General features: G+C 41.7%; 2 protein-coding genes across 4 annotated transcripts; one reads left to right on the top strand and one right to left on the bottom strand.

The window, feature by feature from the left end:
* The first annotated feature begins 6,329 nt into the window (after positions 1-6,329).
* On the top strand, positions 6,330-13,499 carry elovl6l (ELOVL family member 6, elongation of long chain fatty acids like). 2 transcript variants are annotated; one of them, XR_006023230.1, is made up of 5 exons: positions 6,330-6,606; positions 6,966-7,097; positions 8,158-8,309; positions 8,444-9,099; positions 13,489-13,499. XR_006023230.1 is itself a non-coding variant. In XM_042065244.1 (4 exons), exons 1-4 carry the CDS (start codon positions 6,506-6,508, stop codon positions 8,887-8,889), a joined length of 831 nt encoding a protein of 276 aa, XP_041921178.1. In that variant the 5' UTR covers positions 6,330-6,505; the 3' UTR covers positions 8,890-10,576. The 2 variants fall into 2 exon arrangements, 1 of the variants encoding a protein (XP_041921178.1); XM_042065244.1 differs by lacking the exon at positions 13,489-13,499 and having other exon boundaries at positions 8,444-10,576.
* Positions 11,347-24,557, bottom strand: aifm2 (apoptosis inducing factor mitochondria associated 2). 2 transcript variants are annotated; one of them, XM_042065240.1, is made up of 9 exons: positions 24,442-24,557; positions 23,862-24,043; positions 21,944-22,059; positions 21,683-21,802; positions 21,454-21,546; positions 21,109-21,217; positions 19,113-19,265; positions 17,776-17,976; positions 11,347-11,962 (listed from the first exon to the last, which is right to left on the bottom strand). In XM_042065240.1, exons 2-9 carry the CDS (start codon positions 24,034-24,036, stop codon positions 11,811-11,813), a joined length of 1,119 nt encoding a protein of 372 aa, XP_041921174.1. In that variant the 5' UTR covers positions 24,037-24,043; positions 24,442-24,557; the 3' UTR covers positions 11,347-11,810. The 2 variants fall into 2 exon arrangements, with proteins under 2 accessions (XP_041921174.1, XP_041921175.1); XM_042065241.1 differs by lacking the exon at positions 19,113-19,265.
* Between the last annotated feature and the right edge of the window lie 976 nt (positions 24,558-25,533).

Genomic DNA, 25,533 nt, shown 5'->3' with positions numbered 1-25,533 from the left:
ACAGCACCGTCGATGGTCAGTGGCAGGTGTTGGGTGTGACCTCTCCGGAAGTCAACAACAATCTCTTTGGTCTTGCTGACGTTCAGCAGGAGGTTGTTGTCCCTGCACCACGTGGTCAGATGGTCGACCTCCAACCTGTATTGAGTCTCGTCGCCCTTAGTGATGAGACCCACCAGAGTTGTGTCGTCAGCAAATTTCACTATGTGATTGTTGCTGTAGGTTGCAGTGCAGTCATGTGTCAGCAGGGTGAAGAGCAGCGGACTGAGCACGCAGCCTTGGGGGGCCCCTGTGCTCAGTGTGATGCTGCTTGAGGTATTGTTGCCAACACGTACTACTTGGGGCCTCTGACAGAGGAAGTCCAGTAGCCAGTTGCAGAGGTAGGTACTGAGTCCCAGTTTGTCAAGTTTGCAGATGAGTTGTTGTGGTATTATGGTGTTGAATGCAGAACTGAAGTCTATAAACAGCAATCTCACATATGAGTCTCTTTTTTCCAGGTGGGTGAGGGCTGGGTGGAGGGCAGAGCAGATTGCATCCTCTGTAGACCGCTTGGCTCGGTATGCAAACTGGAAGGGGTCCAGGGTGGGGGGGAGAATGGCTTTGATATGTGACATGACAAGCCGCTCGAAGCACTTCATGATGATGGGTGTCAGTGCCACAGGGCGGTAGTCATTGAAGCAGGATGGAGCAGTTTTCTTCGGCACAGGTATGATGGTGGCAGCTTTGAAACATAATGGGACGATGGCTTGCTTCAGGGAAGTGTTAAAGATGTCTGTGAAGACATCCTTAGGCTCCCCTGCGCAATCCTTCAGCGCACGACCTGGGATGTTGTCTGGACCTGTTGCCTTACGGGTGTTGATAGCAGCAAGTGTCCTCTTCACGCTGTCGGCAGAGAGGCACAGGGGCTGCTCATGTAGAGGGGGATGTGTCTTCTGTGGGCAGGTGCTGTTTTGTGCTTCAACGCGAGCAAAGAAGCGGTTCAGGTTGTTGAGCAGAGGGATGTTGCTCTCACAGCTCTGTGGCGCGGGCTTGTAGTCCGTGAGGGCCTGAATGCCCTGCCATAGGCTTTGTGCGTTCCTGCTGTCTTTGAAGTGGGTGGTTATCTTGTGAGTGTATTCCTTTTTTGCTTCCTTGATGCCACGGGACAGGTTGGCTCTCGCTGTTTTCATGCCAGCTTCATCCCATTCCTTTTTACGATACATTTTATGATCAGATTTTTTTTCTCTCTTACCAGGCGGCGGGGTTGCTACCAAAGATTCTGGAGCGCTACGTGCCCAGCTTCTAAATCTTTAAAACATAAGCTTCTAATCTAGACCAGGCAAAGCGTGACCTTGTAGCCATCTGCATTCGGTAGGCTATATTCACCAGACCCATGGCTACACTGGACATGCAACTGTGTTCTGTGCCTTTCTCTGTCTGTTATCTGAAGCGTTAGGGCCTCCTCTGCGATGAGATTGCTATCCGCGGATCAGCGAAGTTACAGGCTATGTCCATGCTTCTGTCACACGTCTGATCATTTGCGGCACAAATGAATGGTAGACTATTATAGAACCGCTGGCCGAAAAAAACGTAGCATTTTCCAGATTAGGAAATATTTCTTAATTGTGTGTGATCAAATAAAGAGGCATAGCCTACAATTGGGGGGTAGAAATGTGAGCGCTCATTCAATGTCTATGTGCGTCTGCGCAAGTGAAACTGAACCTAATCATAACACCTTTCTCAGCAACTTTTCTGTTCAATCAGCAGAATTGGCATTACGATCCATCCGACGTTTCCCTTGTCTACCCCGTTAAACTTCAGGCTCTCGTGTTTTGCTGAATGATATTTTACTCAGCAGATCACCCTAGTAGATAACCAGAATTACAGTCTCTAGAATTTTAGGTCAGAATATAAACTGGGCCACAGATGGTAAGCACAATTGCATTAGCTTAAATCTAGTCGAGTATAACCTAAAACTATCTTAATTAAAATGCCACAGCCCATACTAATCTTTCTTTTAGAATATAGATATTAAGAGAATAAATCATTTTGCAAATACTTTTACTTTTAATACTTAAAGTACATTTAAAAGCAGGTACTTTTTACTTTTACTTAAGTAGGGTTGTCATTGTGGTACTTTTACTTTTACTAAAGTAAATATTTCTCTGTGTATTTGTACTTTTACTTAAGTACTGAGATTCAGTACTTCCTCCACCACTGGGATTAAGTGAGGTGAATGGTTCGATTCCAGACTATACATTTTAATGATATAGGATGGCCCACCAGGCTAGGAAGTCAGTGCAGGGACTTAAGAATTGGAGTAATGTGGTCAGTTCTTTTAGTTTTTGTTAGAATCCTAGCTGCTGCATTTTGTATCACCTGAAGCTGTTTAATAGTCTTTTTTAGGAAGGCCTGTGAACAGTCCATTGCAGTAATCAACCCTGCTGGAGATAAATGCATGAATGAGTTTTTCTTAATCATGTTTTGACATCAGCCCTCTAAGTTTGGCAATATTTTTGAGGTGGTATAAAGCTGATTTAGTTATCACTTTCATGTGGCTGTTGAAATTTAGATCACTGTCAATTAATACACCAAGATTTTCAACAGTATCCTTTGCCTTCAACCCTTTTGTGTCAAGGAGAGTGGCAACCCTAAGTCTTTCCTCCTTTTTACCAAATATAATTACTTCAGTTTTTTCTTTGTTCAGCTGAAGAAATTTTGAGACATCCAGGTGTTGATTTGTTCTATACTATGACACATAGATTCAAGGGGACCAAGCAAATTTGTGTGTCATCTGCATAGCTATGATATGAAATCAAGTTATTTTGGATAAATTTGTCCAAGTGGGAGCATATAGAGGTTGAATAATAGTGGCCCAAAGATCGACCCCTGGGGAACACCACAGGTCAAGGACGTTGGTGTTGAGGTATAGTTTCCGATGGCAACAAAGAAGCTCCTTTCTTGTAGATATGATTTTAGCCAGCTGATAACTATGCCTGTAAATCTAACCCAGTGTTCTAGTCTGTGTAGTAAAATATTGTGATCACCAGTGTCAAATGCTGCACTAAGGTCCAGTAGCACTAGGACTGATGTTTTACCTGAATCTATGTTGAGGCGTATGTCATTGAAAACTTTAATGAGAGCTGTTTCAGTGCTGTGATTTGCACGAAAACCAGACTGAAAGTAATCAAAATACCCATGTGATGTTAGGAAGGTGGTTAATTGATTAAAGACTACTTAATAATTTTCCCAATAAAAGGTAGATTGGATATGGGCCTGTAATTGTTTAGCATGGAGGCATCCAGGTTATTCTTCTTAAGAAGTGGCTTTACAACAGCTGTTTTCAGTGACTTAGGAAAAGTGCCAGACAGCAGTGATACATTTACAATTTGAAGGACATCCGCCGCTATGAGGTGAAAAACAGTTTTGAAGAAATTGGTAGGCAGAGTGTCTAAGACACATGTGGAAGAGCTGAGATTCTGTACCGTTTTTTCAAGTGTTTCGTAGTCTATCAAGCTGAACTCTGACATCAAGTTAAGTTTCCCTCTGTTTGTTGCTGGAAGTTCGGGTTGTTGAATTAGTAATTGAGCAGATATGTTGAGTCTGATTTTGTCAATTTTACCTTTAAAAAAAGATGAAAACTCTATTTATGTATTAGTTGAGAGAAGTTCAGGTGCTAATTGTGAGGGGGGATTTGTTAACTTTTCAACAGTTGAAAATAGAAGAGTGTTATTTGAACTTCTATTGATAATGTTAGACTCAAAGAGAACTTTGAAGCATTTTCCATATTGTAATATTGTAGCCTATTTTCTCGCAATAATGGCGAAAGTGAAACGTAGTGACCTTTTATTTTAATTGATGAATTTGTGCGTCTTGCAACAAAAATAATGCATTCGCACAGGTAGATAATTTGTGTCCAATGTATCTATGGGGGGGGCCATAGAATCGTCCTAACCCTTGTCAGTGCTGGGCCCTTAGAATTGTCCTAACTAGCCTATAATGCAGGGTAATGTGAGGTGAGTCAGACAGAAGTGCGGCCTGTCTTAGTAGCCAAGGTCCAAACCTATGAGTCTAAGCCTTAGTTTAAAAAAGTCTTCAGGCGTAAGTAATTAGACAAAGAGCCATTGCATTCTGTGTAATATAGAGGTTAACAAAGATACTCTAGTTTGTCATTTCTTTTAAATTATGACTTCTGGTGAGTTTTGTGGAAAGGGCGGAGAAGCAACTTCACGCAGAGTCTTGGGCTTCAGGGCCCCCTGAGCTCTTGGGCCCAGTAGGCCCATTCAGTAATCCATCCCTGGACATAGAGCTGTGGTATGACTCCATTTGTCTCCAAAATGTATATTGTAAGGGTCATTTTTAAAAAAATCTTACGGGGCAGCATGCCCCCGGACCCCTCTATCTTAACTGGGGAGGACTTTTTGCATCTGTGCCCAGGGGTTCATAATTCATCCACGCCTATGCCCGCCAAAAGTTTGGAATACCCTAATTTACTGACTTAACTAATGACTTGTTTGTGATTTTTAAGAATATTTTTGCATGGCCCCCCAATGTTGACATCATGAACTACGGCCTTGCATTACACAGACACTTTACATAGATAGATCACAACAAGCACACACTTTACACAAACAAACATGAGATGTCAGCACACTGTATAAACAAATATATAAACAAGTCCAAGTATGGTTGGCATTCTCAACTTGTAAGGTCTCTAGACCAGAGGTTGTCTGAAGCATCTGCCAGACGAGAGGAGTTGGGCTGACAGAAAATATTCTAAAAATATTCAACTGTAGTACTATATCTGTCCAGAAGAGGGGGCACTCAACTGTAAATCACACTCGGTAGGGTGACTGAATGGATTTTTTTAATTGCACATTTTTTTATATTTATCAAATAGAAAAGACACATTTTATAGTGTTTATATTTTTACGTGACAACAACCAGAGCTGTAATTATTATGTAGAATGTTGTTGGTCCAAGATCACCAAATATCAATAAGCATTGTTGCATGAAGACTACCTGCATGACAGACTTTATATGTTCTCCTTTGTTTGCTTAAATGTCATAGGCAGTTAAACAAGAGGAAATTGATCTTTAGATCCATAAGGTAGGCCTAGCCTACACATGGCTATGACTATAACTGTTTGTTATGAAATTACATCTTTTTTCTCAATCCTGTGGATTATACCAAGCCCTGATTGTGTCAACTGAACTATTGACTAATCAGAAACAACCTTTGATTTCATACTATTATTCATTGTTAGAACAATCTGTAAATACAGTATATGAGTATCCACATCTTTGTAGGCAGCTATGGGAGACCCAAAATATTTATGTCACCATTTCATGTTGAGGCTACAGGACATTTCATTCACAGATTTATATCTGATACTCACCTGGTCAACAGCCAGTGTTGAAGATCTCTTCTAAAAGCAGGACTTTTACAAAATCTCATGCATGTGTCATTGCAATGTGCAGATCACCTGTGTCTGATCATTCTAGAGGGATGTTGTGTCAGCATCTGTAAGGGACCCACATGTTTTCCAATTAGCTGAATGTTCTGAGGGAGGGTAGCTTTACTTATGACAAATGTCTGCTGCTGATACTGATTGAAGCTAGCCATTGGTAGATTTGAAGGAGAACCACAGAAACCATGTTGTGAGAGAGAAAATCTGATCGGCCATTGAGCCTTGAGATATGTGCAGACCGGACAGATGACATTTTTGTATAGGACCTATACACATATTTTGTTCTGTCTGTAATAAGGTTCAGCAAGGACTTCAGGGAAACTATGCACACAGATTTCACAAAGATCTCTGCATCCATTCACATAGCAAACATTGTGTAAGTCAACTGGGTTCACATAGATGCCTTCAATTTCAGCAGATTCTTCAACCTGATGTTTGACAAAATAATTTTACCCTGAAAATATGTTATAGGCCTAGTTAAGTGGCCAATATTTAACCTAGCCTAATTTACAATATTTAACTGATTAGACAAACAAATTATCACTCTGCTCTTGATAAATTGTAGGCTTATATTTTTTTTTAAACCAAAAACGAACCAACCAAGGCTGCACAATCTGGGAAAAGTAACAACACACTAGGTTGTACTATAGATTAGCCACACGACACAAGCCTGGTGTATTCAACCACTTGTGATAGCTCGTTTACAAATATGAATTAAACATAATAGTAGGGGTTAATTTTATTTATGTATTCATTCATTCGTTCATTTTCAAAAGATCACAGCCTAACCGCGATGATGTCATTACTAAATTCTAGTAATACTTGCTGAGTGAAACCAAGAAACCTTAGATCCACCCCAAGGAGGGAGGAGATATTACATCATCAGCCACAACCGATAATTTGGCTGAGCCACCTCTCAGGTGCCAGATATTTCTTCCTCTGGTCAGAAGAGACAAACTAATTGAGGCACACCGGCAGGAATTTGTCTTCAGTTAACATCGGCGTGATCACAGCTTCAAACTACTCTTTCACTCTTCTGCTGCCAACACAAGTTTAACATGAATGAAACGGATAATTATCAACAGTTAACTCTTTCCGAGTACAACTTCGAAAGACACTTTGATGAAAGGTTGGCTATCGAATGGATGCAGGAGAACTGGTAAGTCCAGCGTCCGTGCGTTTACCTCCCTGCGTTCGGAGCTCTAAGTTACAGTGTCCGCATCACACGTGTCACTTGATTTCCCCATCACGTTTATGATGAAACTACAGAAGTGCCGTGGTTGATAGCTTGTTAATGACAGCTATCGTCTTTTAGTTAAGATGTTCCCAAGTTATAGGTGAATTTTTAGTCAATCATTCCTCAACCCCCCAATAAACACGAGGCACTAGCTTATCGCTAAATTTGAAATCACTTGTGTATTTGTATGATGTGCTGACTATTCTAACCGTGTGGATGCAGATATATCAAGTTTTCTGAAAACCTCTCCTAACTGATGACTTCTTTCAAACGTTTTCCAGGAGTCATGCTTTTGTATTCTGTGGCCTATATGCGGCGCTGGTGTTTGGGGGACAGCACTTCATGAGGGACAGACAGAAACTTGACCTCCGCAAACCTCTGATCCTGTGGTCAATGAGTTTGGCCATTTTCAGGTGAGTGGAACTAAACCAGCAAAGTGGCCCCACCCACGTCAGAAACTCGGTATCAGCTGGCAGACTGGGTGCTGAATAGTTTGATGGAGTTGACAAAAGGTTTCCCTGACTAGACATGAGGGGATTTCTCTGATGTTCGTAACCTTGTGCTATTCTTGAGTGTGTACATGTGTGATATCTGGATGCATGCACATTGGTGGCTGTACTGGCTCTGGCTTTATATTGTGTGTAAGTAGTTGCAGCACAGCCTGTGGCCATGTCCGTTAATCCTAATCCATTGGCAGGGTTGACCCACAAACTAGCACTTGTCAGGAGTGCATGCCTCTAATCCACAAACAGGCCTACAACTCCGATAAAATGGAACAGAAGGTTATGTTATAGAGACAATAACTAAAGAGCAATTCATGACGTACTATGTTGATGGGTCATTATTCCATATAAATAAATAGGCTTGCAGGACAAAATCCCCATTTTGTCTGTTCTCTTCCCCCATAAAGGTTTATTGCGGCATGTTTATTTTTGTCACACCCATTTTCAGTATCCCATAATGGCAGGGGGTGTAACATAGCAACCATGTCAGCTTCTTCATGGTTGATTGTTGAACATGCCAAGGGAACCACCTCCAAAACAGACAGCTAGGTAACCAAAGCAAAACATGAATGTGTCACTACTTAAAACAATGGCCCGGTCCAGTTTAGAGGAGGAAAATTTGAGGCGCTTTTGTTACATTGAGGAGTTTGGTTTCCCCCTTTACAGGTGACCAAATGCCTTCCTCAGCCTTTCTTTACATGGTTACCCCCTCGGTTCAAGTGGTTGTAAGCCCAAAATGCTGTCTCGGCTAAACAGCAACCTGATATACCTGTTTGATGTACATGTCTGTCAGAGAATGAAATTTATGTTGCACAACGTAAAGGTTAAATTTTTGTCTGAACTCATTTTTCCCCTTCTGGGAAAAAAAACGTATAAAACCGTCTCTTCAGGATGATTAAAAAGATTCACCAACAGCTGAAATAAACTCTATGGCCAGTTTTGTCATCATAGTTTTATTTTCTTTGTACAGCATTGTTGGAGCTGTCCGAACTGGGATATACATGCTTTACATTCTTCACACCTATGGCTTTAAGCAGTCAGTCTGTGACCAGAGCTTCTACAATGGACCAATCACCAGATTTTGGGCCTATGCCTTTGTTCTTAGCAAAGCTCCGGAACTGGGTAAGCACACTTGATACAAGCCCATTAAACACACTGATAGATTCACAAACATGGACACGAGTTTATGTCTTAGACTAATTTTAATGGTCTTGTTTGTTGTGGGTTTTTTTTCTTCTTTTTCTCATGTCCTTTAGGCGACACAGCCTTCATAGTGCTCCGTAAACAGCGGCTCATCTTCTTGCACTGGTACCACCACATCACCGTGCTGCTCTACTCCTGGTACTCCTACAAAGACCAGGTGGCCGGCGGAGGCTGGTTCATGACCATGAATTACACCGTGCACGCGCTGATGTACAGCTACTATGCGGCCCGTGCGGCTGGCTACCGCATTCCCAAGCCCTTCGCCATGGTCATCACGTCCGCCCAGATTGCCCAAATGGCCATGGGCCTGACTGTGGTCGGCTTGGTTTACCGTTGGATGCAGGATGAGGGCTGCCCGTCGTACCTGGACAACATTGTGTGGGCCTCGCTCATGTACCTTAGCTATCTGGTGCTCTTTGCCTCATTCTTCTACCAGACCTACCTCAAGGGCTTGAAAGGGAAGTCGGCTAAGGATGCTAAGTCTACTAAGGATGAGTAGACCTTTTAGGCAATGCTTTTTGTCTGTGAGAATGGAGTCTTCACTGTTGTGTTTCGGAGGTGTGTCATGTTGTTTTTTTAACTCAAAGGTTTGGTCTGGCATCATATCTCCCTCAATGTGCATAGATCATTCTGTAGCTTGCTAATGATTACGGAAGTGCCGAGAGATTGTGGCCTATGTGGCAATCTTCTCTGATGTCCTCTGCACTGTGTCTCCCAAATGTACTATAAATATTAATACAAGGCCTTTAACTGGCTCATATAACTGTATATTTAGGGGAAACATTTCAGATAAAATCTAAACTAAACAAGCGCAGATAACAATCATGCATTATGTAACCTATGATTCTGGCAGGATACAGGTACTTTTGTCCAAGTGTCCCAAACTAACCTGACTTAAATTAAACTGTCCTTTTGATTAACAGTTCCTATGCTGATGCTGAGTTGTGAGTTTTGAGCACCATGTGTGTCTAGTTCTTCAGGCATACCAAGGGTTGAATATGTTTGCTAGTTTTCTATATCTATGCACATTGAGACAGAGAGATTGCAAGAAATCTTCTGATGTTTGTTGGCCAGACTTGTTCTGTGGTGAAACCTGTGAGGCTCCCTTTGAAGCATGGATGACTGGATGAGAATGACCCCCCCCCCCCCCCCCTTTTCCACCCCAATCATTCTCAACATTTCTCAACTCTTACCAAGTGTGCTTGTTCTGTTCAGAGACATGACCTACTTGTTACAAGTACATAGGAAGTCTGACAGAAATAGGTTTGCAAACTAATTTTTTTTTTTTTTTGGTATTTGTGTAAAGACGTTCATAGCTGTGCTCTCTGAACGGTTCTCTCTCAAGCCTACCCTGTATTATTCTAAGACTTATTTATTTTAGTATTTATTACAAGATTGTATGATGGCATTAATGGATAATGCGGGATATGTCTTGCCCACGATGTTTCGCCTGTCAAGTGTTTTTTTTATATATGTTTGTACTTAAATATGTGCTTGTATGTTCGTTGCCTTTTCTACATTAAGGGATTGGCATGTGTCCTAGGCAGGTTTTGACCATGTGTGTATACTGGTGAGGATTCATTGCTGACGTACACGTATATAGTATCTAGCCAAATATTTTTTTCTCTTTGAGAATATAATTTTAAAAATAAAAATCTCTACCTCATTTATGTCTTGCTAAGGAATGTCAGTAGAAAGAACTTGGAATGTCCCTGATGGTTCATATTCTCTTGACTACTCCTGAGGAGGCAGTTTTAATATTTAATTGTAATATTTCATTGTTTCTCTTTTTCTACATTGAGAACTGGTGTTGGATTTGGCCTAGTTTTTTCCCTTCAGATTTGTGTGCATCAGTCAGGTTTTTTTTCTGTTTAATCATATTTGTTTACATCATTTTGATTATTCAAGTGACTGAGGTGATGGGTTTGTTTTATTTATACACTGTTAAGATGTATTTCACCTATCACTTATAGTTAAATACTGACAGAAAAAAAAGATTTGTGTGCCAACAGTTCCAGTGCTTTTAGTATGTTACAAGGGTGTATTGGTTCTTGGAGGTAATCCTTGCCAATTTTGGATGACTTCAGCCATTGTTTAATTATCAGTTTGTTTGAACAGGTGCATTTTTAAATTAATGTCATTAATACTTATTCAGTGTAATATAATAAAGCTGCTATTTTACCATATCTTGATTGTTAAGTCATTTCACTTGGGTGGCCTTCAAATGATCCAAAACACACTGGTGTCTTCTGATTGAATATGGCTGGATTTGCAATCTGGATCTTTTAAAAATCATACAATTCCTATGTTGCATGTTTGAAACCCTGAGGTGGTAGATAATCCATGATCTGTAATAATGTTTAATCATTCAGAAGACCTCTTTGTATCCAAAATTATCTCAAAGTTTTTGTTATGGGTATGTTTTAAACTCAAAAGCTAACACAATTACAATTCTACCTTCCTTACTCATGAAACAACATATTACATTATGTTTGGCTGGAATTGTATATGGCTCAGTTCCAGCTGTAGTCCTGTCCTTTTCCATAAGGAGCACATGTGGCCTTTAAACTGTGTTCACACTGTGCTGTGTTTTACCACTGTCCATGTGTCAGAATAAGTATGTATTGGGGCAGCCGTGGCCTACCGGTTAGCGCTTCGGACTTGTAACCGGAGGATTGTCGGTTCGAACCCCGACCAGTAGCCACGGCTGAAGTGCCCTTGAGCAAGGCACCTAACCCCTCACTGCTCCCCGAGCGCCGCTGTTGTTGCAGGCAGCTCACTGCGCCGGGATTAGTGTGTGCTTCACCTCACTGTTTGTTCACTGTGTGCTGAGTGTGTTTCACTAATTCACGGATTGGGATAAATGCAGAGACCAAATTTCCCTCACAGGATCAAAAGAGTATATATACTTATACTGTATACTACAGAATAAATATTCAGTTGGGATACTGCAATGTAACAATATTTTGTGACATATTTATTGAGTAAGTTCTATGTCATACAATAGAAATCTCTTGTAAACCATATTAACATTATTGCATTGTATTCTTTTTTGAATAAGAGACACTTCCACATTTGGAAAAACATATGGCATAATATAAATCTGATCCCCATAGCATATTATGGCATTTGGCAGCAACATACAATTTAAACAAATGTGCTAAATGATAGATGCACACATGCAATAACATGTACCTTTGCACAGTTGGCATATCAAATTAAAATGGTGGAATATTCCATCTGTGATTAAAACAAAACTGGAAAAAAGATGGCTTTATATTAGAACAAATGTCTATCCTTTTTATGGTCGTGTATCAAAAGGCACTGTTTCTACACAAATAAAGAAGTCAACTGTGAGGACAAAGGTTCATAGCCACAGATGTGATGGACGGACAATGTTACACTTCTGGCTGACACATCCTATGGGGATGTCTGTCCCATGTCTTTCCAACTCTTCCACAGGAGAAGGCTTTTGCTCTTGCCTTGAATGACAAGGAAGCGAGGAAGCCTGTAGCCGTTGAACTGTCCCACTCCATCATCACACCCCATGGCCAGAAGCATGGTCACATTGCCTGTCAAATACAAAAACACATTAGGTCAGTAAAGACTTCCTAACTGGTCTGGCCTTGCGACCCTCCCATTCCCTGGACATTAGGTCGCACAAAGTGCCTGTAGGCTAGGCTACTTGTTTGGGACATGCTGATGTTAGGCACATTTGCAAAGTCCTCAACTCCTGGTGTCACCTTTCAAAGTAGGCTACTCAACAGGTTTTGTCTTTGACAGCAGGGTGCTTTGTTTCTATGTGGCATTTTAGTTTTGATGGTTTCATGCTCTCATGTGCCAGCAATTCACTGCACACCATACACTGGGGATTCTGCCCCTTTTTGTCCTCAACATTAGTGAATACTTCAAATATTCAGGGTCATAGGCTACTTGCGTTTCACCATATTTAGGCCCGCCTAATGCTAAAATGAAACAACTGCTAAATAAAACGACTGTCATACGAATAGTCTATCAAAATAAAGGGCTGACATTAGATCTGCTGAAAGGGTAGCATTTTAAATAGCCCATTTTTTTTACCACAAGCTCTGGGACCAGAACAATTCTGAGAACCACCAGTTAAAGGTGCTCTAAGCGATGTTGGGTAACATCAGCTAGCTCGCCCCTCCCTCCCGTGCAATTGAAACTGAAAGGGACAGGATTCAGGAATAGGCTACTAAGGGGCCGTGCACACGACGCCGGTTTTTGTGAAACCGGTGAGGTTTTGTTAACGGTTACGCCTTGCATGTACACAACGCCGGCAGTTTAGGAGACTGAAACCGATAGCTTTTGAAACCGGCTTCCGAAGTGGGAACTTTTGAAACCGCCGGCTAACTTTCGCCGTGTAGACGCCTGTAGGTGCGAAGCCGGCAACTTTATGACGACATAGCCCCACCTCTCAACTCAGCCACGGCACTCGACCTGACATGTTGCATTTCAAAACAAACCAAACCTTTTATTTATCATATTAAAATGTTTTTCTTTCCCCTATCAGCCTTTAGTGGCTAAGTTAGCTTAACTTAGTTAAACATTAACTTACTGCATGTTAGTGTTTTCTCCAGTGGTGCTCAGACCTAATGCAATGCGTAGGCTAAGCATTTGAAATTTCACATAGCAGTCACATACCTTGAAAATGAACTTTATTAGTTTAACAGTTGAATTGAAAACCGAATTGTCTGTAGTCTCCTTATTTCATGCGACTGCTTAACTAGAGCACTTATTAGACATTCTCTGGCTTAACAAACTCAACAATGTTTTCTTCTACGCGATGCACGCAAAATTATCGTGAATCTTCTGCACAGCGGCGCCATCGACTGGTCTGGCATATGCACTACAGCACATTTAGCCGGTTACACCTCTGTGTGTACACGCGAGGTTTTTTCTTGCCGGAGTCGTTAAAGGTGTGAAAGCGGTAAGAGAAAATCCACCCGGCGGTGTCGTGTAAACGGCCTCTAAGGCGTTCTACATACTCGACACACCCGACCGGTAGCGCGACACCGTGACGTCAAAATGACGTAGATCTTGCTGGCGCGCCAGGATTTTAGCCAGGTAGCGCGAGGTAGCGCACCACTCATTTTTTTTCAGACGAGCGCGACAAAGCGGAAACAGGAAGATGGACTAGTTCGAGGGCAAGCGAGAGTTGCAGTGTTTTGTTACAGTCGTAAATTTGTAATAGTTTGCTGGATAAGTTAATAAAGTTACCAGCGAGAGTTGCAACACATGGAATTAAGAGGAAAGAATAGAAACGATTTATTTTCAAACAAAGGATATCTATTAAGGCCTGAACAAAATCTCTTTCCACTTCAGGAAATTACGCAAACTCAGCCAGCTGCTAGCTAGCTAGCCAGCTAACTAAACTGTTTAAATTATTAAAATTTCCCTCGGGATGACTAAAGTATCTATCTATCTATCTATCTATCTATCTATCTATCTATCCACCTGTGCGCACACCTTGGAAACTAGATGATAATGATGGTGGTAGTTGTGAATAGTAGCAACCAAAGTCTGAAGTACCATCACAGAGGCTAGCTAATAGCAGAGCCCGTTTACATTCTCTGCTACTAGTGTTTCTTAATGCAGCTTCTTCTGCTGTGTAACGTAGTTAGCGTTAATCTTTTCACAACAGTGACACCTCTGTTCAGGAGAATATTGCAACTAGTGTCGTGACCACGATGCGCGAGTATAAATGGTTACGGCGCTTCTGTGACGTCACATTGTCGCGCTACAGATCGGGTGCGTCAAGTATGTGGCGCACTTAAGACAGGCCCCTCTTCTGTCTGACAAGGATACAAGGAAGTTTATTGTCACATGCATATAGTTACTGGAAGTAAGAAATGCAGTGAAATTATGTCTGGTGTCAGCCTATTTGTGCAAAGTGGGGGGGGTAAAAAGTGCAGTAGAAGAGGGGTTTAGTAGATTAAGTGGCAAGGGCTGCATAAGAAAGGTGGGGGAGGATTGGAATTGGGGGGGGGGGCAGCAACAAGGAGCACCCAAGAGCAACAGGGGCAAGGAAAAACTCCCTTACCAAGGAAGAAACCTTGGGCAGATCCACGGCTCAAGGGGCTAACCCAACTGCCAGGGGTCTTGGTGTGTGTGTTGGGGGGATGACAGGGGAGATGGGATAGTGTGCTGTGTATGTGGGGAGAGGGCAGTGTGCAATATGTGTGTTGGAGAAGCTTCCACATGAGACAATGTGCTGTGTATTGGGGGGGGGACAGTGTGCTGTAAGCATGTTGGGGATGTGTGTTGGAGAAGCTTCCTGATGAAATAATGTGCTGTGTATGTAGGGGAGAGGGGGGGGGGGCAGTGTACTGCAAGTATGGTGAAGGGACTTACTATTGCAAGCAGAGTACTGTATGTATGATGTATGTGAGTGATGAAGATGTGTGTGTGGGCGGGAGGGGAGTGTAGCAGTGACTGTGTGTGTGTGTGTAGTGTGCGTGTGGGTAGGTGGGGGCAGTGTGCTGTAAATATGTAGAGGATGTGTGTTGGAGAAGATCCTGAAGACAATGTGCTGTGTGTATAGGGAGGGGGGGCAGTGTGCAGCAAGTAGAGGAGGCTTACTGTAGCAAGCAGTGTGCTGTATGTATGTGAGGTGATGACAGTGATGATGTAAGTGTGTGTGTTTTGTGTGTGTGTGGTGTGGGGTGGGGTGGGGTTGGGGGGGGGGGGGGGGGGGGGGCAGAAAGGCTAGGCAATCAAGGACATGGGTAGATGAAGGAGAAATCAAAAATAATAAATAAAAAGTTCTATGGAGATGTGCAAAAGTTGGAGAAAGTCAGATATGTGTGTGTGTGTGTGTGTGTGTTTTGACGTGTGATGAAATAAGAAAATAAATAAAAGGTCTATAGCATAGGGTGAGGGATGTAAAAGTGCTAAAAGTCTTGTAGGTGTGTGTTGGGGGGGGGGGTTCAGAGTTGGGAAATGTTTGAGAGTGCTGAAGAGTGAATGTGTGCAAAGTCAGTATAGTGTGAGTTCAGAGTTCGGATGGCCTGGGGATAAAAACTTCTCCTGAGTCTCTCAGTTCTGGCTTTGTGACTACATAGGCATCTTCTTGATTTCAGCGGTAGGAATAATCCATTGTTAGGATGAGAAGAGTCCTTCAGAATCTTTTGGGCTCTTAGGAGTACTCTTCTGGAATAGATATCTTGTAGAGCAGGGAGTTGAGTTCGTATAGTACGTTCAGCTGAGCGCACTACTCTCTGCAGAGTACTACAATCTCTAACTGTGGAGTTCCCATACCAGGTGATGATGCTACCAGTTAGAACACTCTCAACCGCTGAAGTGTAGAAGGCCTTCATGATGGATGTAGAAACTTTGAATTTCCTTAGCTGACGAAGGAAGTAGAGTCGTTGTCTGGACTTCTTCAGAACATAGAGTGTTAACAGTCTTCATGTTAGGTCTTCAGTAATGTGGACACCAAGGTATTTAAAACTTGTGACTCTCTCTACAGGTTGCCCGCTGATCATTAGTGGGGTGTAACTGTAGTTCTGCTGCTGCCTTCTGTAATCCACTACCATTTCCTTGGTTTTATTGATATTCAGTGTCAAGCTGTTAGATTGACACCACTGTGCCACCTCATCAACCTGATCCAAGTAGAGCTGTTCATTGTTGTTACTAATCAGGCCCAAGATCACTGTCATCTGCAAACTTGATTCACCTCATGTTACCCCTGTATGCATTATAGACTGGCTTCTGACAGAAATTACGTTTTGTGCCAACATGTAGAAACACTAGGCCTACTACAGCCTTTAATTGGTGAATGGAGGTGCAAATTTCTTTCTTTGGTTATTGTCCGCGATTCACATTAACTGTAGGCTATCACGTATTGTAAATGTCGCCACATTTTATCACGTTTTGCCTGCATGGATGCGCGATTGAGTGCGCATCTAAATAATATGCAAGATGCAACAATAATTTCTAAGAGGCCTATACGGTATTTTCTGGCATTACTACTAGCATATGAATGCATTATTTATGTTGAAAGACGTGAAAGAAATTACACAGGCTTGCACAAATTCATCATTTAAAATAAAACGTTTCACTTTCGCTATCATTGCGAGAATAGTCTACAATATGGAAAATGTTCCCTTTCAGTCTGATCGGGTCCAAACATGTATGGGATTTCCTTAGCCTGTGCTACACCTTTCCAAGAAGTTTTGTGAAAATTGTACCAGTAACTTTTGCGATATTGTTGACAGCCCTACCTCATCGCAGTATAGTGCAGTAAATGGAAGCTTTTGATAGCGCACGCCACTAACGAAAAACGTTAAATCACCAGGACAAACCACTCAGGGGTGTAGGCTACTCTGGAACCATAGGTCACTAATTTGTGCGTTATTTACGTTTGATTACGTAAACGTACGTTGGGGGGGGGGGGGGGACACGTCCCGCTCAATGTCTATGGTGACTAGGGCCCTGAAATATAGGCTATCCTAAACGTAGGCCTACGCATTTACACGGTCAGTTAGGCTATTCTCTGCCAAGCAAGATCTCGGACGCAGACGCTTAAGTATTGCTCTTTCTTTGTTATTACAGTTCTCTCCTTCTAAGCCTCGACTACTCCGAAAAATACGGTGCTCTTCGTTTCGCCGGTTTCACTCATGGTTTCTACTCTCAATAGATGATGCCTTTATAAGTTCGCCGTGAACGTGCACAACTCTAGGTTATCTAACACAGTGTTGATTGAACTAACTGGTAACCGGTGTTTTGGAACCGACAGCTCGGGTTTACCACAGGTTCAGACAACCCAGAGGTTAAGTTTTATCTCAGTGTTTGTTAAACCTCCTTTCTGCAATACCCCTCTGGGCTGTCTACAGAGACCTTGCTTCGCTTAGAGCACCTTTAAGAAACACTGCATTAGATTATCTACCAGTCTAAAATATAATTTGCACACTGTGAATATTGGAAAGTAAGATTTATATTCGTAAGTAGTTTGTGTCCAGGGGGGTATTCATTCATTCATTCATCTGTGGTATCAAAATTAATCGACATGTGTGTATTCATCGTCTATCTGCTTGTTGGCTCGGTCTGTCTGACATCTTCTACATGAACATTAATTAAGTTGTAACCCTCCTGACAGGAGTCCTCAGGCTTCACACTCCTAGCAAATATTTAAAAAACGCTGACCTCTTACTTTTAGCGAACTTTTTGTTACTAAACCACATACTCATAATACCCCGCCCAGGGTGCACCTGTCTGACATCAACAACATCCACCTACGTGGGAGGAGTTCTTTTAGTGGGGTGTGGCTCTGGAATGTGGCGGGGACAAATGACAACAGCTCATTTTTCTTTTTTCCCCAAATGACAAATGATGACTGTCTTTGCATGCCAGGCTTAGTCACCTGTGCGGTATGAGACCAGAGGCTTTCCGGTGAGGCTGTTGATGATGTTTGTGACGGCGATTCCGGCGTGGAGCCCTGCATGGTACGCCGTTTTGGGCTCCTTGATGTTGGTACAGTCCCCGACAGCATAGATCCTGTCGAAACCCCTCACCTGAAGGTGCTCGTTCACCTTCAAGGCTCCATTCTGAGCTAGACATTCACCTTTAAGACACAGCAATAAGAAACTCAAAAAGTCAGATGAGAAAGGGTTCAAAGTTGTCAGCCAGCCAGTCACACAATCCAATCACCCCTCTAGCACAAGCTCACTCCTTCCACATACACTGATGTTATCTGTATATGTGCACGATTACTATCCCCCCACAATGAGCTTCACGTAAACAAAAGCACACATCACTGGGGCAAATCTGTGAGTAAGCAGGGGGTAAGAAAGTCACGTCCACGGGAGTACTGATTGGGTGAAGGAGAGAGCAAACCTGCTTGACTAGTTGAGCAAGTGTACATGTAATGTTAATCAGGATGTGTGAAATATTTCCATCACATATGATTTCAGACAAACCTCAGTACAGCACAAGACAAATCAAAGCAAAAAAGAAATGAGGGGCAGACAAATGTTTGCAGATGTGTTATGATGATACATATGGCTAGAATTAAGGTCTCCTAGATTATCATTAACCATTAATAATAATAATCAGGGTATGAAGGACCACTTGAATATGCCTGTATAACTGTTCATGTCATGAACACACTTAACTTTTCATGTCATGAACATCAGCAGGGTTAACTATTTTTGTTGTTTTCCTTATTAGGCATCTACAAGCAATAGGGGTGGTCAGTTATTGTGGCAGTTGGCAAAAGGTATCTGCGAAAGGTCTGAAATCCAGCCGACATTCTAAACACAATGGCTCTCCCTGGTGGATATATAAGAGAATTTGCGACACTACAGGAAGTTATTTTCAATAAGTTAAAAATGACTAATGCATTAAAGGCTTTGGATTTGTATTTATCAGAATGTAGTAAGAAAATGTCATATATATATATATATATATATATATAGATTGATTGATTGGTATGAATATTTGTTTGGCCTCTGTCCCAGCCTGACGGTAATTTAAACTCAATCGTATCTGGGCACAGGTCTATATCAATATACACCCACACTGTAAACAAGCACTGCACTGCTGTGTCACTGTGTATAGCCGATTCCCAGGGACCTCTTACTTGTAAGGCATAGCTGTGGTTATACTCATAAACAAACACACCCCGAGAAACAAAACCATGCACAATCACAGACAGGCATGCCGCCATGTGCACAGCAAACACACATAAAACACACATACTCATTGTGCTGCTGTATGCTTGTGAGTTGATCTTGTTCCCTGTGCAGCAGATGACGAGATCAACTTTGATCTCTGTGCCTTTATCTGTTGTGATGATCATGTCCTTCTGGGTCACATTTAACGTCAGATCCTTCAGGTTAGCAACCTTCTGGCCTAAACAGATCAGCCAACAAACAATATGAAAACAATTGAATAAGATCGGAGCGATATAAAACTCACAGCAAGAAACTCTGTTGTGTACTAATAGAATAATTTTCAAATGAAGTTATAGATGCTGAAAGATAGGATTAATGCACAGTAAATCTGTGCCATACCTGTAAACTGCATCTCAGTTATTATAGACAACTGTCAAGTATTGCATATCAAAAACTCGACAGCTGAAACGAGAGTTGTAACTATACCAAGATTGTGACGGAAGTTAGCTTTTCTAGAACCTCTTATTGTTTCTAGTCTGCTACTAACTAAACAGTTTCAAATGTTTGCATAGGAGAAAGACATACATTGCCATATCACCCTGCTTATTGCACAGCCTGGGAGTAGCTATTGGGTGAAATGAACAAAAGCCTCACAGGGCTTCAGGAAACGGAAGTGCACACTGCATGTTGAGCTGCTGTGTGATCAGGAATATGTGGCAGATGCAGCAGAGAACCACTTACAAAGTAAATGTTTTCCCTACATGGATTTTCAGGGCTGCAACAAATAATTTTTGATAGTCAATTAATCTATTGATTGCCTTATTGATTAATTGAGTAGACGTTGAATCGATAAAATGACAGAAAATGTCATTTTGTTTCCCCAAGTCCATCCAAGAATATGTCCTCAAATGCCTTGTTTAGTCCACATGCAACAATTGTCATAGAGGAGTAGCCTAAGTAAATCAAAAAATAAGTTTAAGGTGGTAAAATAAGAGAAATTTGAGCTTAATTTCTTAAAAATGGACACAAACCGATTAATAATTACCAAAATAGCTGATGATTATTTTAGACATAAGCAAGATAAAGCTGTCACTAGTTTATTAAGTATAAGTATATATACTCTTTTGATCCCATGAGGGAAATTTGGTCTCTGCATTTATCCCAATCCGTGAATTAGTGAACACAGCACACAGTGAGCACACAGTGAACACACAGTGAGGTGAAGCACACACTAATCCCGGCGCAGTGAGCTGCCTGCAACAACAGCGGCGCTCGGGGAGCAGTGAGGGTTTAGGTCCCTTGCTCAAGGGCACTTCAGCCGTGGCCTACGGTTCGAACCGGCAACCCTCCGGTCACAAGTCCGAAGTGCTAACCAGTAGGCCACGGCTGCCCTATTCTGGAAACTGCAGAGCAAAGTTTATTTCAAAACAGCTTTTACTCCACCAAGTTTACAACATGTCCCCTCTCTTGCTGTACTGAATAAGTGTTTGCTAATACAAAAATACAAAGGTCACACAGTCTTGGCAAAAGTACAGTTTTTGGGACTCGCCCCATGATTGATTGGGTTATATAACGCATAAATCATGATTCATGACTACATAGGTGCGGTAGATTAACATACCGCAAAGATCTTATAATCCACGCTTATCCCATTATCTACAGTGGGAGAAATAAGTATTGAAAGCACACTTTTTTTCAGTAAGTACTGTAGACATTTTCACCAGTATTAACTCAGGAAATCCACAAATATAAAGAATTCACAAAATTAAAGTCCTATAACAGTGTTTCCCACAGAATTGAATTCCATTTGTGGTGGTTGGTTTGCAGAATTAACTTGAATGGAACAGTTTTTAACAAATTAGCATAGCGTGGTTATGATGCTAACCAGATTTAAGCACAATTTAGTAGGCTACAACCTGGAAAATCATTGCGTGGTGGTCAATGTTGATATTGTGGTAGGCCGCCACAAATAAGTCAATGTATGGGAATCGCTGTATAAGCCATATCTCTGCCCCACATGCAACACAGGTTCCTTATGGGACTTACATATCAATTATTTATTAGCAGAAGTGATATATTACCTAACACAAGCTCCACCCCTTTCTCCAACAGCACATCTTTGGCCTGCTGTCTCACACTAGAGAGCAGCTCTGGGTCTGCCAAGCCAATATGGGAGTGGATCAGGATAACCTGGGTGTTGGGTGTTTAAAGATCTGTGGTTAGAATCGTGTGTGTGTGCGTATCTCTATCTATCTCTCTCTCTCCCTCCCTCTTTCTCTGTGTGTGTGTGTGTGTGTGTGTGTGTGCGCGCGCACGTGCATGCATGCGTGTGTGTACAGATGGGTGCAGGTCTATGTGTGTGATAGAGTCTGCTTGACTGATTGCGTACTAACACGGAGACCACTCAGGGTTGGTCTGAAAGTTACCTTCTTGTTGGGGTATTCTGTTTTGACTTCAGCTGCCATCTCTACACCAGTCGAACCACCACCAACCACCAATACAGACTCTGCAGATTGGATCTGAAAGCAGCAGACACAAATATGAAACAACGATTAATAGGTTACTGCATTTAAGATATTTGGTTACAAACCTGACACACATTAGTGAAGACGGAGGAACTAAGACTTTTCAGTAAGAAAAACACCACAAAGGTACCTCTTTGATAAAATTCTCATAAGCTTCAATGGCTGTTTTGTAGGTGGCCACGGCATTGAATTTCCCAGGAAAAGGGCCGTCTGTTCCAGTAGACAGGATAAGGTGTGTATAACACACTTCCTTTGAGACCAAGACATTCAAGTAATTAGTCAGATACTTATCTCAACGAGCCATGCATGTTTACATTTTGAAATATGCACAGGTTGCACTGTTGCAAGCTTTCATTTGCATCTGAGGACATGTTTCATAGCCATAGCCTACCCGTCCATCTTCCAGAACAATGACTCTTGCATCTGTGTCTACCTTCACTACTCGACCCTGGAGAAAGCTCTCTCCAAAGGTTTCCTTGTATGGGATAAAGGTCTTTTTGGCAAAGCCTGTAAGGAGCACATGCAAATTAAAGTCTTTCAAAACAAAATAAAGGTTTTATAAGAATAAAACCTTGTTTCTACCATAAAATTCAGAATTGTTATCATTACTCTATTATGCCTACGACAAAATATGTATCTAGAAGACCTGAGGGGTATTCCAGAAAGGAGGTTTAACAAACACTGAGATAAAACTTAACCTCTGAGTTGTCTGAACCTGTGGCGACTAAACCCGAGCTGTCGGTTCCAAAACACCGGTTACCAGTTAGTTCAATCAACCCTGTGTTAGATAACCTAGAGTTGTGCGCGTTCACGGCGAACTTATAAAGGCATCATCTATTGAGAGTCGAAACAATAAGTGAAACCGGCGAAACGAAGAGCATCGTATTTTTCAGAGGCGGAGTATAGTCGAGGCTTACGAGGAGAGAACTGTAATAACAAAAAAAGAGCAATACTTAAGCGCCTGCGTCCGAGACCTTGCTTGGCAGAGAATAGACTAACTGACCGTGTAAATGCGTACGTTTAGGATAGCCTATTTAATGTCAAAAGCACAATTAAATAATTCACTCGACATCACGTATTGTATTGACTGATTTGAATGATGCTTTCTTAAACTAGCCTACCTTATCACAGATTGAGTGGGCCATAGAATTCTTTGAGAATCCCAAATGTAATTTTCTATTTTAACACGGGTTCTACAGCTGCTGACTTTTGCGCTCCATCATCGGAAGGGTGAATGTCGGAAGGCATGGGTAGCCTATTGGGCACATTTGGAAAATTTAATAAAGTGATGCTGACGTGCCAGTTGGTGAAACTACACATTAATGATCCTCGTGGGTTTGTTTCCAGGAAAACGAATGAAGTTGCGCCGGGACTGCTTTAGCGCAAGGCAAACTTTACGCACCGACCGACAGCTTGCCGATATGCTCTGCGTCTCCAACACTACAAAAACTCCCAGTCGGAGAGCGTGTGTAGCCTATTAAAAAAATATTTTATCCCAAATGCCATCAGCATTCTTAACCAAACTTAGTGACAACATGCATACCCGGCTGAGCTGTACAGCTATATTTAAACTTATTTATCAATTTTTTATAGGCTATGTTTCCCCTTTTTTGTACTGTACTTGTTTTAATTATATCTTCAATGTGTCTGAGATGTTGTTTGTCCATCTGTCTGGTGAGCCAAACACAAATGTCCAATATGGTGTAGGCTACATTAAAGATTTATTTTATTCTATTCTAATCCACCATGCTGCTTTTCAAGTAGCCTATATTTAGGATTCAGCTGAAAAACTCTAGCGCTCTTGAAAAACTCGTTTGGAAAAGAATGGATAGGCCATCATGTGATGTCGTGGTCTTATCGCCCTCTCACGGTGAATTGCACGGATGAATATTACATGACTTTGTACTTCTTTGTCAATCGGACCTTCGTCAAAATGAAACGCCATTGTGTGACAAGTGTAAAAATAGCGGCCTGATTGAACATGCACTGAAATAACCGAACATAATTGAACATAACCTGAACAAAACCTACCCCCTACCAGGTTAAGTTCAGAGCCTATGTTACCATAGTTACTTGCATAGCCTGATCATTTTTGAGCTTTCTGGAACTGAAATCCCAGGTTTACCGTTTACTCTGGGTTTACATACCCAGTTCAGTTCAGAGCCTATGTTACCATAGTTACTTACATAGCCTGATCATATTTCAGTGTTCTGGAACTGAAATCCCAGGTTTACCGCTAACTCTGTGTTAACATACCCAGTTACGCCAGTAAACCTGCTTTCTGGAATACCCTTCTGCTCAGTGCTCACCACTTTGAACAGAAGCGCGCAGCGCGGCGACGTTATGATGAAAAGCGTCCCGCAAGTCGATGAGTGTAAATTTTATGCCATTGGATTTGAGTTGTTGTGCCGCTGCTATACCCCCAAAACCGCCACCAACCACTACGACATGTGTATCTGGATCTACCGATATGCTGGCACCCATCGTTAACCTGCAAAAGTAGAATTGAACACAGACACGCAAAATCTGTACAAAGTAGGCTAGGCTACTATCGAGCAATGAGGTGCCAATAATAAAAACACAGGAAGTGACCTCTTCCTATGAGAATTCAAAATATATTTAAAAAAAAAAACAAGTTGTTTACAGAACCACGCGGTAGAATGACTAAGCATTTCATAAGCTACCAGGCAGTTAAACTTTGGCTATTATACTAACCTCATCACATAACAACAACTTGATGATGTGACTCACATTTGGCTACAAGAACATTACGAACGAAATAACATTCTATTCTAGATAAAGTAGCCCGTGACGTCCCATTCAATAAAAATGAAAGATTTTATTAGAATAGGCCCAGTGTCGACAAAAAATAGACTAGGGCCTACTTACGTGAGACGAATAGTGTCTTCTAAGTAGGATATGTTCACTTCATAACACTAGTTTTGTAACCAAGATGTTTCGCTCTCTAGGCAATTTACACAACATTTTGTCCAATGGTACGATTACTCTGGAGGATTGTGGGCAGGGCTTGTCTGCATTAAGCCAATGACAATTCTTGAATTTGTACAGATAGCGGAAATAGATACTCGATTGGTTGTAACTACTGTCATTTCTTCTTTCTTTCAGTCTTTCTTTTTGGTGCATGAAATGAAATACCTTACATTTTGACTAGATATGATTGACTGCGTCCTAACTATAACCTACAAATTTTAAAATAAATTATGAATGTAGCCAGTGTTCAATGCAAAGCGTTTGATTTGTTAGTTGATTAATTGATTAATTGAAAGTAGTCTTTAATGAACTACATGAGTGAGTTTCACAGTCATGCAGATACATTGTATACTAATACATTGCATCAACATTCCACAGATTCATGACCACATTACATGAGCAGCGCACTCCCTGTTTGCATTTTTTTTTTTTACATAAAGAACACCGCAAAACAGCAGATCACATAACAACACAAACCCCAAACACCCAGCCGCTCACACCCGTTCACCTATAACCACCTCGATAGTGAGGGGCCTGGGCTGCTATGTGTGTATGCATTTATGGATCTGACTCAGTGGCTACATGTTTGGTTTTCAGCCATGCAGTGTTTTCTTTCAGCCACCTGTTAAATGTTTTCAGTTCAGTTTGTTTTTTATTTCAGTTGGTAAATCATTACAAAAATAGGTCCCTATCACTGAAAAACATGACTAGCCGAAAGAGGTTTGCGCCCCTATGCTATGCAGTTCCCACTCACTGCCCCCCTTGTAGCCACTCTCCTTATATCCAAGTATCCAACATATCCAACTTGTTTTAGTGCTCGGTTCGAACCCCAACTAATAATGCTGTAGACACTAATGATGTACATTAGTGTCTACAGCATGGTCATCTTGCACATCTGGCAAAGCACAATCAATTCTGAATGATACAGGTTTTGAGCAATATATACTGCCATCCAGGCAATGTCTTTTCCAGGGAAAACCTGGAAAATGT

Source organism: Alosa sapidissima, chromosome 16 (assembly GCF_018492685.1).
Source record: "Alosa sapidissima isolate fAloSap1 chromosome 16, fAloSap1.pri, whole genome shotgun sequence".
In the NCBI taxonomy this organism is placed as follows: Eukaryota; Metazoa; Chordata; class Actinopteri; order Clupeiformes; family Clupeidae; genus Alosa; species Alosa sapidissima.
Note: the sequence above shows the minus strand (reverse complement) of the source record. Positions and strands in the feature narration are given on the sequence as shown.